Below are 17,884 nucleotides of genomic sequence, written 5' to 3'. Positions count from 1 at the left end.
ACAAACGCCTACCCCTGAGAAGACTATCTGAAATGCTAGCAAAAACAGACACTATAGTGGTCAAACTATAATAATGCTATACTATAGTGTACTCGTACACTACTAGAGAGATAGGAATGGTTTGTGGCCACTAGAAGTCTATCAGAGGGGGTGAAAAACCTGACTTTACATTTAACAGGCATGGGAAAATGTAGTCTATAATATTTTACTAGCCCTAAGACAGTGAACCAAATAACATTAAAAACACATAGCTCACCTTTGTCTTTTCTTCAGGTTTTGGCAAAAGAGGCTTCCCATCTTTATCCTGTTGTATACAGATTAGGTCAGGTCTATCAGTTGTACAATGGCAAGGTTCATGACTCAGTTTACTTCAGGTACTTTATATAGCTTACGTACAAGGCACCATTTATAAGTTTGTTATATGACAACGTAGTTATGCCTGTCAGGTACAACTACTGTATGTGCACGTGCCTCCAAGGTATGACTATATGCACTGCTACCAGGCTAGGACTATGTACACTTTCCTCCTAGGTATGGCAGTATGCACTTGCCTTAATGGTAAGACTATGGTATAACTTTGTACACTGCCTACAAGGTAAGACTATATGCCATGCCTATAAGGTTAGGCTATGTGTACTTTTTCTAAGGTAAGAGAATATGTGTGCACAGAATTTGTCAGCTGTACAGAATGAATAATACACAACCGTCGGCCTACCTTAACCTCCTTTAGTCTGTAGTCAGGGGGTATAGTTTCTTCATCCTCACCCAGTTTATCTTTATTTCCTTTGCCAGTTTTCTCCTGAAACAAACAACAATGATGAAGCCCTATGTAGATGTACAGTAAGGTGTCAAGTACACAGCCATATTATGGATTTATGTTGTTCCGATATGTAATACTACATCCATACCCTGTTGATTTTACATGTAGGTGCACAGTTTTTGCGGCATGTGGTATTGTATGTATTGTATTTCTGAGATCCCACCGGTCCTAGGAACTTTATGTACCGAAATATAATGTTCTCTTACAGTACAAGGGTTTGCCATGGGCGTTATCCCTGAGGGGGGGGGGGGGGGGGGGGTTGAGCTGAGGGGGGGGGGGGGTGCTTTAGAGCCAGATTATGGAAAAATAATTTTTCTCTATTAAAGAAATAGTACATTATATTTGTCTTTACTACTGAATTATGCAAGTTTAGGAAAAGTTAGTGACCATCATTCTTATATAGGGGCCTCAGAAATGATTGTGAAACTATACTGATACATATAGCAGATACTATACAGCAATATGACTTCGTACCAGTTATAGGTGAAGACAATGAATAAGTCTTTTTATAAAATAAAGCATTACCTTAACTTTATCTGCAGCAGGCTTCTTGTCTTTTGGGTCTTCTTTCCTAGTGCCTAATGTCCCAGACAGGGCATCAAGTGGGTCGGGTTTGCCTGCTGGCACTTTCTACAAAAAAAAAACCACAGATAAGATGAGCATGCAAAGCTCCATTAATATCGAATGCACTTGTTGCTTTGGGGCACCTGAAACTGGGGGCAGGCTCTTCCTATGGTTGGAGTATAAGATCAGAGTACTGTACTGCCTACAGTACTTGGTGTACCCTTCATTTCAAACAGATATAAAATCTATATTTCTGCTCTATAGGGAATGTAGAATCTCTGGCTTGTCTGTTGGACTGATCACTGTATTAAATGCAATTGTCTGGCCTGATGCCCCTTTTGGTGTGTTATTGGCTAAGTCATGCTCCAGACAGATGGCACACATGTGGTTCAGAAGGATCCGTACTATATTAAGCCATTTATCTTAGCTGCCAGGAACTGAAACTTGCAATTGTATTTTAGTAAACCTTACCATATGATTGTAAAAATGTAGCACATAATAGCAAACATAGTAGTAGCTACAATAAAATATAACAATACAACCAGGAAAGAAAAAAGATGCACAGAAAATATGCTGACATCTTGTAAAGTGAAGCCATATTACTAGGATACACCATTGCTTTATGACTGGTGGGGCCCAGCCTGTGGGACCACCACCATTCCAGAAAATGATGGGTCTGCTCCACTAACTTGCCTTTGTAATGTTTCCTGCACAGAGTCACTCTGTTGCTGACTTTCACAAAATATTGTGATGGAACAGAGTGCCATATAGAACCAGTAGCCCATGTAACCCCACTTCACCTAGTAGTATGGTTTAGTATTGTGAGGAACGTCTCTATCAAAACTGAATCTGCGCCATGCTCTACAAAGCAGTGTCAAACAAATGCTACTTACAGAAGGGGCAGGGGCGGCTTTGAGGGCAGATGAAGGGCAGGAGGAGGCAGCCACAACATCAGCTTCTGACTTTTTTACTTCAGCAGCATCCTGAAATGACAAAAAGCAAATCATGTTAAGTGTTGTAAAGTGACTTCCCTTTTGTAACAGCTGACCTTCTGGCGCACATCCATTAGAAATCGCCAGATGAAAGTCATATGTCCATCATTTCCTGATCTGTTGCTCTACATTTTTCTTTTCTTCTGGTCCTATGATGGACCAAAAGAACGGATAGAATAGCACAGATGTGAACGTAGCCTAAGCCGTGTGTATACACATCTATTTCTATATATATTTCTGAAATTTCCCCAATGTGGGACTATTAAAGGATTATCTTATCTTATATATGAAGTATAGACACTTACTTTGGGTTTGGCAGGAGGAGTCTGCTGTGCCGCTGGAGGCTGGGGACACGGCTGGGCAAACTCTTTATCGAAAGCATCCAACAACTCACTTTCACTCATTGGCTGAAATGAAGGTAAAAACAATCATTCTAATTAGGTACCGTTCACACCAGAATCATGGCTTCTGATTTTACAGAATTTAGTAATAAGAGAGTGTACCTTTTCTTCAGGAACAGGGGGTGGTGCAGGTTTTCCATCTTCTTTACCCTATATAACATAAAGGCACTAAGACAAGCTGACAACCACAATGGAAAATACAGTATGTGTACAGTAATAGGCTTTACACTTACATCTAGAAGATGCCGGTATGCTGGGGGGATTGTACTGTCTCTGTCTCCGAGCCTATCAATATGAATGGCTGTGCTTGTTTCCTATAACCAGATATCCAAATATAACATTTTTATTTCTTTATTTACATATTTTTGTATGTAAAAACTACATGTTATGTGATAGAAAGGTATACAGATTTATATGGAAAATGGATTCTAAAATACACAATGCTGCCTGGTCAAGGCTGCACACAATTTTTGCTTTGGACAGTAGGAGGAACATTGCTATACAATCTAAATGGATGGTGTGGAGATAGAAAACCTTTCAGAGTACATTCTAAACATGCTTACCATAGAAGAGGGTCCCAGCACAGTGTTTAACAGCTCCGACTCTCAGTCCTTTGACGCCACTCTACTCTATAGACATACAGTCGGAGTAGAGAAGTGACATCAGAGGGCCAGAGCAGCAGCATGGGAGACTTCCACCCCCACCCTGTGCTCTGCAAAGCAGATAATTGGGGTGCTTGGGAACCATCATCTATACAGTAGGCATGCTCATACTGTGCAAAAAAATGAACTGTAATTTTTTTTTTATTCACACACGCAACCCATTGAAAGTGTGCTGTACTGTTTGATGTCCTTTATATCTGTATATTGAGGTAACAGAGGGGAATCTATGCTGTAGACTTCCCTTCTATTACAGAGAGCAGAATTTCACGCAATATCACATTGCTTTTCAAAGGGCACCAAGTAAGGTTTTATTTCACTTCTAGGAGATGGTTACAGATACTTAGTCATTGGTCTTAGTGACTGCAGGGGAAACAAACTGGACATCCAGTTTAGATAGCAAGGGTTCAGCTGACAGCTATTTTGTCCAACTCTCCTATACACATGCATGCTTGGCTCGTCCAAGACACATACGTGTACTTAACAAGTAGATGTCTGAAAACAACTCCCTGACCATGAAAGGTTCAGTTAATGACTAAGATCAAGGACTCGGCATGACTTTACTGGGTAAATAATGTAATATATTATCTATTCTGGGGCTGCAGAAACCCTATGCACAGGCACTGGGTATGGACTGTTTCACTCTTACCTTGTCATTTGGGAACTAGGCTGAACACCAAGACAAGTTTTATACTACATATTCACTATAGCTTAATGGATGAAATGAAAATTATAGAGAATTACCGTCACTTCTGGACCCGTGTACACAGGAGAATCTGGAACACTGAACTCTGGACCTTCTAACGTACCCATCAATTCATCTAAAGCACTCTCCATACCGGCCTACAAACGGAAAGACAAAATATAAAAATAAGAAAATTACTATACTGCAAACATAGAAAGATAGGCGACAGCTTGACCTACTCAGACTTTATACATAGGCTTTCACTCTGTATGCCTCCCTATCTAAAAAAAACAAACTGTTTTTTCACTTGTTCTGCGTAACTACAAGAAGAATGTTGAAGAATGCACCACTACATGTAATGGTACAGGGGTATTCTCCTCTAGAAACATGTTACCCAAAATAAAAAGATAATATATTTAGATGAGTTATCCTAAAAAAATCCCATCAATATCAGGTGAGGACTCAAGACCCGGCACCCCAGTGAACAGCTGTTCTCAGCAGCTGAAAGAATAGAGCAGGAAGCAGATAGTGCTGTTCTCAGTCTAGTGGCTGAACTGAGTCACTGCAGCTTAGGTCCCATTCAGTTGAATGGGAGCTGTTCTGCACGCTCATTTGTGTAAAGCTAAACATGCAGAACAGTTAATAAATTTCACCCATTGTCCTTAAAAGATCCCTAGTGGTTACACTCACACACATTCTATAGTTAAGATATGGTTACAAAACAGGGTAAAACAGAAACGATGATGAAATAAATGATAATGTTGTCCCATGGAAATATCCTTCAATTATGTATGCCTGATCTGACCAGATGTTGGCAGGCTGACAGCTCCACACCCAAACTGATAACTGAAGGCTATGTGGAGAACAAGCAAGACAACATTTGCTAGATGGGATGTACATTTTCTTCTTTAGATTCACTACAACAAAATGAATACGTTTTCTAAATGTGCCACAACATGCCTCAATTGAGATTTATGGCATGCTTCAAAATGCAATACAACTTTACATCACAAAACCAGTTCAGTAACTTCTGTTATACACAACAGAGGAAAGATCAATGAAAACAATATTTAAATGTGCTAGCAATAAACACACATAGAATCTGGCCTGAGGTATACGTACAGATGGTGCTGTGGACGCTTGAACCGATGACGCAGATGCTGGGACTACAACATCGGACTTAGCTTGTTTATCTCTTGCTGCGTCCTTAAAGGATACAATTATATAGGTTTAGGAACAAAATGCACAGTACGGTCATAAGCACATCAGAAGAGATTTAGTAATACAAATGTGCCAGAAATCATGGTGTAATTTGTGGCAATAAAACAATGCACCACATTTATTAAGTGACAATTTTTGTCTTTTCTGGAAAAAGGAGTGCGGGACATGGCCTAAAACGCAACTATCAGGCAAATTTACTGACCCAATCAAACGGCTAGCATTTCTGTAGGTATAATTCACCGCAACAGTTTTGCATATCGCAGTGTTTCTGATGTGCGTATTTTTCTGCAATGTGTGGATGGGAATCTAGTGAATCCCATCCACTTTGCAGTGAATTTTAAAAAGTTGCGTTTTTTGGGGGCAGTGTTTCCGCCACATGGGTCCCCGGCCTTAAACACATAAATGTGGCACACTTTTTTGGTGCGACAAAAGCAATAACTCTAGTGCATTTTAATTTTGTATATATTTCCCAATGTGTGCCAGTAATGGCCTATAAGCATAGTCAGATTAAGATGCATCAGCCACAGTGATAAAATTTTTAGACTGTCTAGTGTAAAGTATTATATAGGATTAGCCTGTATTCACTATGTACTAATAACTCGCCTGTTTAAATGTGCAAAGGATCACTTGAGAATACAACAAACACTCGATTGTCAGGTGAATACATGTTTAATGCAACATAAAATAACATATAGATTGTTTACTCGTGTAAAAAGGGTGATGTGCTGCCGACATATGCAAACTATACCACAATGAAGGATTCATTCATCACCATATAGTAGTGATGGCCGCTGCTCCAGGAATGTCCATTCCCAATTGTAGCCTATAAAAGGGGCCTTAACTGAGCACAAGTGTTTAATTCCGGTAACCTAAACCTATCTTATCTGTAGGGATAGATTAGTGTCCTGGGTTCTTGGGATGGATTCCCTTTAAAATCCTCCACAAAAAAAGTTTTAAAACGTTGAAGGTAAGTACTATACAAAAATATGTTCATATCACACACCTTAGGTTGAAAAGCTGGAGTGGTTTCGGCTGCAGGAGAGATGGAGGTTTCAAAATCCTTTGAGAATTCATCTACTAAACTGAAGTCGCTGAGTGGCTGCAGAGGCAGAGGTAAAAGACAAATGTTGAATGGTTATATTTGTACAGTAGAGAGACCATTTCCAATAATGACAATATATGAGGGAATGGCTATCTATACTATTATCATGCTATAGATGCTGTAGCAGATACCTTACCGGAGGTTGTTCTGCAGGAGGTGGGACAGGTATACCATGGTCCTTCCCCTGGAAAATACATTTACACAGTATTACAATAAAGGTTTAATAAAAAGACAAAGTAGACTCACACCAGATAATCTAAAGATGTACAAACTGTATCAGATTAGATCATGCAGAATGCATTTGGTGCATTTTTAGATACCTTTGTCTAACATTACACTATTGGTTTGTGCACATTGTTGCATGTTAACCAACTTAAACCACTTTCCCCACTAAGGCTGGTCTTACATGACCGTAATGTAAGTCCGCAATTGAGGGTTTTCAATTGCGAACATATTATACTCAATGCAGCCTCTTATACCACCGGATATTTTATCCGCGGTGTGGCCGGGCCGCAACCGTGGTCCGCAATTTATAGAGCATGTCAGTAATTCCCGCGAATTGCGGAACTGCACGAACTCGCCCATAGAACTCTATGGGCGAGTGCGGCAGGACATGGACATCTGCGGAGTGTATGTTGCCGATCAGCAACTAGTGTTACTGATCAGCAATATGCTGTCCGTAGAATCATTACGGTCGTGTAAGACCAGCCTTATTCCTCAATAAACCAAGTCTCAAAATGTGTCTCAACATATAATAAATTAGTGCAAGGCAAATACAACAGGTTTTGGTGCAACTTAAAGGGTTGTCTAGGATATTCTAGTATTGTGGCATGAGGTTGAAGAAAGTGAAAAATTAACAAAGAAAAAAGAAGATGTCCCAGGCTGCTGTCTGGTGCCCAGGGGCTTTTCTGCCGGAAGTCTCTATCACACGTGACAACTGAGGCCAATCAATGACCTAAGGAAAGAAGACGGGACGTCAATTGCGGATGTCACAGGTGAGGTCCCAGTTCCTTTCCTTAGGTTGCTGATTGGCCTCAGTCGTCACGTGCGGCAGGAACTTCTGTCAGAAAAGCCTTGGAGCGCTCTTCTGTGGAAAGAGACAACTCTTTATGCTCACTGACTGTTACATGGCATCTGTTGGCTTAAGAATCCAGAAGATATCTTTTTGCTGCTGCTGTGTTTAGATCACAAAAAACAGCTTAAAGGGGTTGTCCCATCACAAGGATCCTATCTATACTGCTTGTTAATGTGGATGTAAGACTTTTCCTAAATACATTGCTTCAGCAAAACTGCTTTGTTTGTCCACTATATTACTTTATTCAATTCTTTGTGGCCACAGCCCTGACCTAGCTGCTCCTGAGTCAAATGATGTATCTGCTGCTCTCAGGGGGGAGGGAGGAGGGGCTAAGTGCAGGGAGCGAGCCTGTGTATCTAGCTAATCCTGTGTCTACACCATGTGACCTAGGTCCTGCACTCAGATAGAGGAGCTGCTTTCATTTCTTCTGATCTCCCAGTTACCAGGCTAGCTAATACAATTGTGTTCATTATGGCAGAGACAGGCAGTCTCTGTATGTAACACAGAATGGAGTTGCTGCTGCCTGTACTTCATAGTTCAATGTGGGTGGGCGGGGCTACACGTGAAATGGGGGCGGAGCTAAACGGCAGGTTGCATGTGAAACCCCGCCCACCAAATGATGCAAGAAACCAGGAAGAAAGAAGATTTTACAAGAGTGAAGACTGCTGAGTATGTGAGGTGGGAATACCCCTTTAAAACTACACTCCTCAACACTGAAATCCCAACACCAAGAAGGACAAGCTGGAAGGTTATGTAGATTGAGGATGTAGTAAGTGTGGCTAAATTCTGCAAATATTCAAAATTTCAAGCACCTGGTCCCAAGCTGTGGCATGGGCATAACTGACAGTTTGAAAGCAAATTTTTTTTTTAGCCACACAAGTTCTCAACAATCAGATCAAGTGTTGCGGGAGTATTGTGCACTGCCTCCTGTTCATAGATGTGTTGGCTATCACCATTTGTCACAGATTGAAAGGTGACAGAATAGGTTTGAACAACACAGAGTCAGACGTTAAGCTACAAATGTTCAATTGACTTCACACCACTGCGTCCTGAGGCTATCTTGGTGTACAGTAAGATGGCAATGAAGTAAAGGTCTGTCCTCTTCAGTGATATGTCCTGCTTTTATTTCAAACACAAACATAGCTGGAGATTACTCTGGAAACCTCGTAGGCAATGCCATAAAGGGGCCTTCACTAGGGAATGTCACAGTTCCTACTCCGAGGATTATGATGTGGCACAATGTACATTAACAGCTCGGTGGCACATTGATTTGGCTATGGAACCAGTGGTATGGCCTCTTCCCCAATATGTCCTAGGAGCTGTTTTTATTTTGTGATTGATCTTGTGGATTCCATAATTCTAAGACTTTCCTTCTTGGTGTTTCAATTTCTATGTAGAAGAGTGTATTGTGACTTTGGGATTTGCTTAGGAAAGATTTTTTGTCTTTGATTGTAGAAAGTGACAGCAAGCAGATGAATACTGTATATAAGTACAAACCTAACTATATCAAAATAATATCACATTTTAAGATAAGGTTGTTTTGTACGTTGATTCCATCATGGAAAAAGTGTCAAAATCAATGTAGAAACCCTCAATTTTGTCTCTTACGCTAGGTTCACAATAACATTTGGGTCTCTATGGCTCAGGTCTGCATGGGGACCCGAAAGACAGATACCGTATCCACTTAAAAAGCGGTTGCATGTGGTAACCCGTAGACACCATAGATTATAAAATCTGCTCTTCCTTGCAGGACTTTTCTCTCTGCTAATTTTAAGCGGATTCTGGGGCTGAGATTCCGAAACAGGTGTGAATCCATCCTTAGTGACTTCAATTGGAGTCAGTGATGGATGCTTTTCTGACACACAAAAAGGAAGCATCCAGCCCTTTTTTTACTGCAAATGCCAGAATATGCCGTGAAAATAGCAAACTGGCAAACTTCAGCATAAACAGCAGCAAAACCCAAGGCTCAACCTCAGATATCTGTTGCACGCTCCATTGTAGAAATACACACTGGATTTTTGCCATGTGAACATAACCTAATATTGTGCAATGATTCACATATCAATCTTATGTCATGAACAGATTTAGCAAATGCAATATATACTCACATCTAGCAAGTGTCTGTATTCTGGGGGGATTGAACTATCCCTCTTCCCAAGTTCCTCTAGGTATGATTTTGTAATGGTTTCCTGATAAAACACAAGCAAACACTAATGTAGTTACAAGCATCTTTATATATCAAATGCAAAACGACATTTGCAACACCAACAAACAGAAGATTATTCCATACAACTTTTATGAAAATCAAACATGTCCTATATTTATGTCAGAAATAGATTTTTTCCACAAGCAACTGATGTCCCCTAGTCCACTGCGATAGCCGATCACCCCTAAAATATATTTTTTTCCAAAACTGAATGTCTATTGCTTTAAGACAGTCTACCCATTACTTTTACTATTGCACTTCCACACTTCATCCTTTTGTAGATCCTCTATGAACTATTTACACTGCGGTGCCTTAAGACTCTGTCCTGCATTGAGAAAACTTCCTTACAGGAATAGCGTATTGTGGAGGAATATTGTATTTCAGTCAGAGAGTGATTCAGTCACCTTGCATATGTTTTAGAAGCTCAGGCTTAACCCTGGCTGTTGTAGTAGCATTTAATATAACGTCCAACAAACCTAGCTAGACGGCGCAATATAAAAAGCAACATAGTCTCAACTTTTAGTACAACAAATGCAGCAAGAGATACATGTATGACTAATCGGTAGCGAGAAATAGCAAATGGCGCTCAAAATATTATAACGCATACACATACGGTATAATGCAAAGATAAAGGTATCTTACTGTTACTACTGGGCCAGTAAACTGTGGAGACTCTGGTTCAGTTGTAGGGGGTCCTTCAAGAGTGCCCAATAGTTCATCTAAAGCATCTAATGGCAAGGCCTAGCAAAATAAAAGCAGGATTAGATCAGTGCAGGAGGAGTGACAAAGAGCCCTGTGCCAGTCACATGAGACCAGCTGCCTGGTGCAGTGTAATGGTATTATGTGGTACATGTCAGGAACAAATCACATTGCGTTTTTGTAATTCATGGATTTTGGATGATTCAGGAATCCACTATTAACCCTGAGCATTATGTAAATTTGTGGTTTGTGCATGTGTGTGTGTGTGTGTTCTGCTGACTAGCTGGCTAGGCCCTAGCCTTGGCTGTTATCTGTGGGTGGAGGAAGAACTCTTGATTTGCTTTCATCCGACTTTGACTACATTTCCCCTCTCCTTTCTTTCTATGATTCAGACAGGGTGTGGCTTCATACTGAAGAGTTATCAGTCAGATGTTTGTCCTGCAGAGACTATTACCGAGTAATGAAACTGCTGCAGAAGAACTATATACTGACCATACCGTGTTTGTTTAGATGAGAACAACCTACATACCAATATGGTCAAGAATGCAAATGTGTCCATGTCATTTATATCATTACTGTTAGAACTACCCAAATACGATAAACAATGTGTTTAACAGACACCCTGTGCGTTCGGTTAGCACTGCAGCCTTGCAGCGCTGGAGTCCTAGATTCGAGTCCAACTAAGGACAACATCTATAAGGAGTTTCTATGTTCTCTCTGGGTTTCCTCCAGGTACTACAGTTTCCTCCCACACTCTTAAGACCTACTAATGCAGATTGTGAGCCCTATATGGGAATGTGATTGACAATGTTTGCAAAACGCTGCAGAATATATTGGCGCTATACAAGTTACCTAAATAAATGTACTATATCTTGTATTTTCATGTTACCTGCATTTATAGCAAAGACAAAGGTTGGTATTAGACAAATAGAGGTTCCTGAATGTGCTGACTGGCTACAAAACCTGTCGATCAGCACTTGCTCTGCACCAACCTGACTACACAGGCCAAAGCAGAGGACATGCAGGAGTAATAAAGGGATCGATCCCCCGGTGTATACTTTCATTGTGTGTCGGCAGTAAACCCTTCTTAGTGTGATGTGCTGCCAATGGACAATGATTTTTTTTATCCTGCTGAAGTCAACTAACCAAACACTTTTTCATCGGGTGATTGTTGGCCTTATTAGGCTGATTATTGGGAACAAAGGCTTAGACGAGTGTTTGTCCCCAATAATTGCCTCTAAAATTGCTCAAAACACATAGGAATTTACCTTTTATTCTAATATAATATATATTTAATAAAGAGTGAATAAAGAAATGTTTTATGTGGGTAAGGGTTAATGAAGAATTGTAGGTTAACCTTAGAATACAGAAAAACAACTTCATTAGCACATTATTTAACTAACGCTAGGTTCACACCTGCGTTCATGTCTCCGTTCTATGGTTTCCGTCTTCTGCATGGCAGAAGACGGAAACCATAGACCGGGTCCGGCCGTGAGCGGCGGTGAGCGTTTTAGGCTCTCCGCCGCGAAACCGGATTTTTTAATCCGGACACAGAGTAGTGCATGTCCGACTCTGTGTCCGGATTATAAAACCCGGTTTCGCAGCGGAGAGCGCAAAACGCTCACCGCCGCTCACGGCCGGACAGCTTTCTCACCCATTCAAATGAATGGGTGAGAAAGTCTCCTGCAGGTTTCCGTCTCCTGCATCTGTTTTATGCAGGAAACGGAAACCTGCAATAAGGACAGATGAACGTAGATGTGAACGAGCCCTTACTTAAAGGCTGTAGGAATCCCCCTGAATATTCCTGATAAATCTAAATAAATCTAAATCAGTCAGCATATGTAGAAATCATGGCCAATTTTCTCTTCTGCAGGATTCCTTCTTGCCAGTTAGAATAACCCCACACCCAGCTAAAGCCTGGTTCACATTAGTGTATGTATTCCGCTGGGCAGGGTCTGGATACGCGGACATAATTCATACGGGCAGTGCGCGGTAAGCACACAGACTCCATTATAGTTTGTGCGCTTTTACAGCACAGCGCTTGCAATTGCGCTTGTATTCCGTTCAGGGGTCTCCATGCGGACTTTCCCTGGACGGAATACATACGCTAATGTGAACTAGGGGTAAGTACAGGCTGTGGGAAAACATCAGGGTTATTTCAAAGTGTTTCTTCTAGGAATAAAGATGCGTATGGAGAAACCTTGTCTACAAAATTAATAAAGCCTTACCGCATCGCTGGGCTGTGTGGGAGCAGCTAGCGCTGAAGATGTTAGTTTCACTTCTTTTTTCTGCAATTTCGAGATAATTAGAATTAGTCTCCTGAGCTCTCCTAATGATGCCACTTGTAAGGCGACGAATACTAAAAAGGAGCACTTAAGAAAATGAAATATTTTCCTCCCTGATGCTCGTTGAACAACAATTACATAATTCAGCGCAATTATGCAGAATTAATGGAGTCTGCCAATGAAGCAAATACTAAGAAACAGAAAAAAACCACCAAGATGACAAACTAAATGCTAAGATTCCCAATGTTAAATGCTATATCTGCACTCAATTGTGCTGGCTTATTACACTGGGCAGTGTGAAGTATATGGGGGAAGAATGATGAGGATAGTATTCTCCTGTATTATTGGCAGCACAGGGCGGTGAGCTACAAGTAATATTGTAATTTCTTTTTTCTGATTAATAAATGCAGTCAAGTGATGGCTGAGTTTTCGGCTACTGGACAGCACTATGAAACAGGACAGGTATCAGGAAGGAGTCCTCTCACAGACACTGCTTCGCAATATTTGGCCTGATACCTGAGCCATCTAATAGGCCCTTATCAAACATTTACAGTTAGTGTCCATGCACATAAGTCACCAATGAACATATATATATATATATATATATATATATATATATATATATATATATATATGTATATGTAAATAAGAATCATCCTGTCATTTGGTATATGTAAGGAGGGCTGACCATATTAGTTAGCTGTTGACCGAATGGTCCTTTGGGGGAAGGTGAATTGGGAGAGACAGCTGTGAACCAAGTACAGATGGATGCTTGGCCAGTTGTACTTGCATTCTCAGTAAGAAGAGGAAAAAGACGCTGTCAGACTCCTTGAAATCCAACTGAATAATCTTCATCTCATTGACACTTGCTGTACAGTGAGAGTCAGGAGGCCCCCAAAACATTAGATGGTTGGCTGGTTGCGCCAAATTGGTGAATTTAGCCAGTATATACTGTATCTAATGTGCATGGCTACTTTAAGTTCTTGCTATGGAGGTACAAATATTAAATCTAAAAGACTTGTGTACACCACAATATGACTGCTCTATGCAGTTTCAGAGTTGTAAAGAGCTGTGATTCAGCACCTATAAAAAGTGTATAAGTCCCTACACCCTGTCCACCCTATACTTCTGAATAATGACCAGTTCCACCAAATTGGCACGTTTACCCGGTATATAATGCATCTAATGTGTATGGCCAACTTAAGTTCTTTACTTGGAGAAAGAAAAAAAAAGTAAAGTTTGAGCTTTAAAACAGCAACCACAGAAGTCTATAAGGCCCTATATCCTGTATGTCTACCGTTTTATACACAGGCTTTTTCTTTCAGAATCCATCCAGAGAAATAGTGACATGCTCCATCAGATGTCATATTATTGTATTATAGTAATGTGGTTTGCAAACAAGTGGCTACAGCTTCATATTATCATGTACAGGCTGTAGACACATTGCTCCCCTGTGCATCTGGATAGAAGACATGAGTACACACATAGATAGCTGCTGTTACCTCTTCTAGTTTAGGTTTCTTTTCTTGAGGCGGTGCTGGACTGCAGACAAAATCCGAAGAAAATGCTGCAACAAGATCATCATCTCCCATACTCTTCAGAAACAAAAGAAAAGTATCAATAGTCAATGTCACTTATGTTAATACACAAAACACAAACCTGAAGAGGTTCTTATTCATGTGGCTCCCGGGCTGTAGCTATCTACACACACTGTTATTCAAGAGAGACAAGCAGAGGAGACTCCTGCATAAGAGGTTTTAAAGCCTTACTGTAAAGGCTTATTCTATTATGTCTGTAAAAGATTAGGTTTGCATTTTTTCTTTGGACAGCACACTACGGTGGTTGAGACTTATCCAAAAACTGGATGAAAGTAGTGCGCTTTGTAACTTATATGATTAATAAATGTGCTTTCTGTTGTATACTCAGCCCTAAAGATACACAATCCAGAACACTATACAGTACCGGATAAGACCAAGTTCACATTTATTGAGCTGAGTTTTGATTTAGATTGGCGATTTATTGCTCAGTCCTAGATGAGACCAACACCAGTACGCTAGAATGGGCTTCTCAAGCCCCCTGTGCCTGAGGAGTGTGGAATGAGCATTATCACTAGGGGAATGATGGAGATTGTAGATTACAGTACTCCTTCAAAATTGGGGGCTTTGGACGCCAAATATCATATATTTACCATCTATCCTGTGGCTAGGTGAGATATGTAAGTCATGGAACAAACCCTTGCTATTTCAGTAAGAACCCAAAGTTTATCCAGCTGCTTATCCAATAACCCCACAAAGCTCCCCCACCAGATATTTACCTTTTCAGCTTCTTCTGGAGGAGGTAGCACTGGTTTCTCTCCTTTACCCTATAAAGAAGGCAACATTTCTGTGTTGAAAATGCTTTACAGAAATCTTGATGCTAATGCATTTTACCAAAACCAGAACTCACATCCAACAGGTGCCTGTATTTAGGAGGGATTGAGCCTTCATGCTTTCCTGGCACTTCCACGTGTTCCTCGGTGGCTGGGGTTTCCTTAAATAGGAAATGTATTGAAATATCTGATTCCTGTGACACTGACCTTTTTATCAATATAACTATGCAGGACAAAGGTTATCTATTCTGGTTTGAAATATCAAAGATCTGAATGAATACTTACAGCAATCTCTGGACCAGTAAATTTTGGAGTCTCTGGTACATCATCTGGACCTCCCAGAGTATCAATTAATAGATCTAAGGCATTATCTTTATCACTCTAAAAACAAACAAACCCCCCCACAGTATATCAATATTATGAAGAGAAACAACTTTATAGTCCACTTTTATACATTTCATTGGGGTGTCAGCCGTTGCTGGTGAGGAATTGGTGAGTTGTGTGAGTAATGTCAGTGGTCCCTCTCCAGCATCTACTGATCGGTCTCAAGTGCCAAATTAGGACTTGTAGCATTGATGCACCGGCATGACACTGACGGGACTTGGCGGCAGACAGCGGAGCAACGTGGGACAGACGAGTATGCTTTATTTTTTTGCTTTACACTTTCCCTGCTCTATGGGTTGTTCCAATTCCTGGACAACCCCTTTAATGTAATTGTACATCAGGGTTCATGAACTATCTCAGGTCTGTTACACTATTACTGCACATCAAGGGGGTACTTTAAGCTGGAAGCATTTTCTGCTTCTGCAAAATTCTTCAAACAGCCCACTAGGTGGAGCACATGTTTCTATATTCAGCAGCACAGCACAGAAGTATTACATTACCGCCTACTTAGCTCCATAAATCTGCATTTCTGTCATTTTCTGTAATAAAGAAAGTCTGGCTATTTACCGTTGCGGGTGCAGTAGCAATCTGTCCAACACTCACAGTTTTCTTTTCTTCTTTAGCCTGTAATATTGAAAACAGCTATATTTAACATCTAAAAACAATACATACTAGTGAACCACACTGAGCGACTTTAACATTCTGATATGTGATAGACATTATTGGCAGCTGTAGTGTTTAAAGGGTGGTGCTGTACTCTTATCTGATTTGCATTGCTCAAACATGTACTGATACAACCAATGGTGGAACTACGGCCGTGATTCTGTATCTCCAGGTGTGGATACAAGAGGGACAGATCCAATGCACATACATACAACAAGTGAGGAAGAACCACATGGAAACCAACATTTGGCAATTCTGTTGCTCTCCATAGATGGGTCGGCTCCACTTTGCTCTAATATCTAAGTCTAGAAGGAAGGATTTACTCACAAATGGGGAAAGGTATACCAATGCTGACATTGTATTATACTAGTAAAATGGACAGATACTAAATAGGGATACAAAAAGGTAAAAAAAAACAAAGAAGGTTTCCATGAAAGCAAGTTGCCTCCAAGACATAGATCCATTTGAACTCAATCTGTGAATTATGGCTGACAATATTCCTCCTATGATACATCTTTTTTAATAGACATGCCATCAAAATGGTGATTGTGGAATTCCTGGTACTCACCTCATCTTTAGGCTTACTTGTGGCGACGACAGAGGCAGCGGCGGCGGCTTTACCTACAGCACCTGATGTGACCTTAAAAATACAATGTCAATATAGAGTCAACTTTCCAGCCGTAGCGAGTACATTTTATAAGCATATTTTACAGTCTCTATATAATTGTAATAAAACATTGTTCTAGGTTAGATGGGCCGCTGCTTCAAACATAAGACCTGGGCATGTCCTAGATTTGGTATCTTTGTGTTGATTTTGCCAGTGAATCAAATAGGTGAAATGTAATATTGAAAACTGCGAAAAATAGGAAAAAACACATTGGAAATAAATAAGTTTAGAGTAAGGCTATGTTCACTTCTGCATCAGTTTCTGTCGTAGTGTCTGTCACAAATCACAGAAGAAAGTCCTGCACGCCCATCTTTTTCATCTGATGATTTCAGTCAATAAGGTTCCTCGGGATCCTTTTGTGTTTGTCATGTCCGGGACAAATGTGAACGCAGATTAAAAAAAGTGAATTCATATTCTGCAGAGTTTCTGCAACTGAAACCTCCCTTCCATACGTCTGAATGGGGTAGTGGCTGCCTGTACATGATTTTCTGTAAACCCCCATCATATGAATGGGACAACTGCAGAAATTTGCAATGTATAAATTTACACTGATCAAATCTACAGACTTGCTGTGTGTTTTAGATACTTCTTTTTAGTAGTGCCGCCTTAGGAGTATGTTTTATGAACTGGAAAAGAAAAGACAGTATTAAGACTTACTGTGGTGTCTGATTTCTGTTTCTGTGGTGCTGCTTTTACTTCTGGTTTGGTCGAGACCTTTTCTGTGCTGGGTTTTACTGTCGCTGTTGTTGCGGTTGTACCCTTTGACGTTGCAGTACTTTTCGATGTGGTGGTAGTACTCTTTGGCTGGCAAAAAGTAATGTATGTTGAACTTCAAAGGCAAAATATTTTCACAAGACATAATGAGATTTGGAATCAGACAGCATGACAAGTGATGGAACTGACACTGATCATCCTCATACAATGGCCCTGGAGCTACATGTGACTCTTGTCTTGTCTATGGCAGTTCAAGTAGTTGGCAGCTTTAGAAAGTATTGTACCCTAATAGCACCCAGGATGCATTACTAGAACCTGGTACTTGGGTTAAAACCTTTTCAATGGCAGCTGAAGGGGTTGCACTCTTAATAGAGATAGT

The 17,884-nt window shown here is 40.5% G+C and overlaps 1 protein-coding gene across 7 annotated transcripts in view; it reads right to left on the bottom strand.

The window, feature by feature from the left end:
* The window catches only part of CAST (calpastatin), a 113,047-nt gene that overhangs the window by 10,542 nt on the left and 84,621 nt on the right, over positions 1-17,884 (bottom strand). For all 7 annotated transcript variants that reach the window (XM_075271755.1, XM_075271763.1, XM_075271747.1 and 4 more), the window contains 21 exons: positions 17,449-17,595; positions 16,693-16,764; positions 16,029-16,085; positions 15,363-15,458; positions 15,155-15,238; positions 15,024-15,071; positions 14,212-14,304; positions 12,653-12,712; positions 10,368-10,466; positions 9,628-9,708; positions 6,581-6,628; positions 6,346-6,441; positions 5,244-5,327; positions 4,181-4,279; positions 3,011-3,091; positions 2,880-2,927; positions 2,682-2,783; positions 2,278-2,367; positions 1,346-1,450; positions 716-799; positions 257-304 (listed from right to left, as the gene is read on the bottom strand). In XM_075271755.1, the coding sequence (XP_075127856.1) occupies positions 257-304; positions 716-799; positions 1,346-1,450; positions 2,278-2,367; positions 2,682-2,783; positions 2,880-2,927; positions 3,011-3,091; positions 4,181-4,279; positions 5,244-5,327; positions 6,346-6,441; positions 6,581-6,628; positions 9,628-9,708; positions 10,368-10,466; positions 12,653-12,712; positions 14,212-14,304; positions 15,024-15,071; positions 15,155-15,238; positions 15,363-15,458; positions 16,029-16,085; positions 16,693-16,764; positions 17,449-17,595 (1,722 nt within the window). The remainder of the gene's footprint in view (positions 1-256; positions 305-715; positions 800-1,345; positions 1,451-2,277; positions 2,368-2,681; positions 2,784-2,879; positions 2,928-3,010; positions 3,092-4,180; positions 4,280-5,243; positions 5,328-6,345; positions 6,442-6,580; positions 6,629-9,627; positions 9,709-10,367; positions 10,467-12,652; positions 12,713-14,211; positions 14,305-15,023; positions 15,072-15,154; positions 15,239-15,362; positions 15,459-16,028; positions 16,086-16,692; positions 16,765-17,448; positions 17,596-17,884) is intronic.

Source organism: Leptodactylus fuscus, chromosome 1, assembly GCF_031893055.1.
Source record: "Leptodactylus fuscus isolate aLepFus1 chromosome 1, aLepFus1.hap2, whole genome shotgun sequence".
Classification (NCBI taxonomy): domain Eukaryota; kingdom Metazoa; phylum Chordata; class Amphibia; order Anura; family Leptodactylidae; genus Leptodactylus; species Leptodactylus fuscus.
Note: the sequence above shows the minus strand (reverse complement) of the source record. Positions and strands in the feature narration are given on the sequence as shown.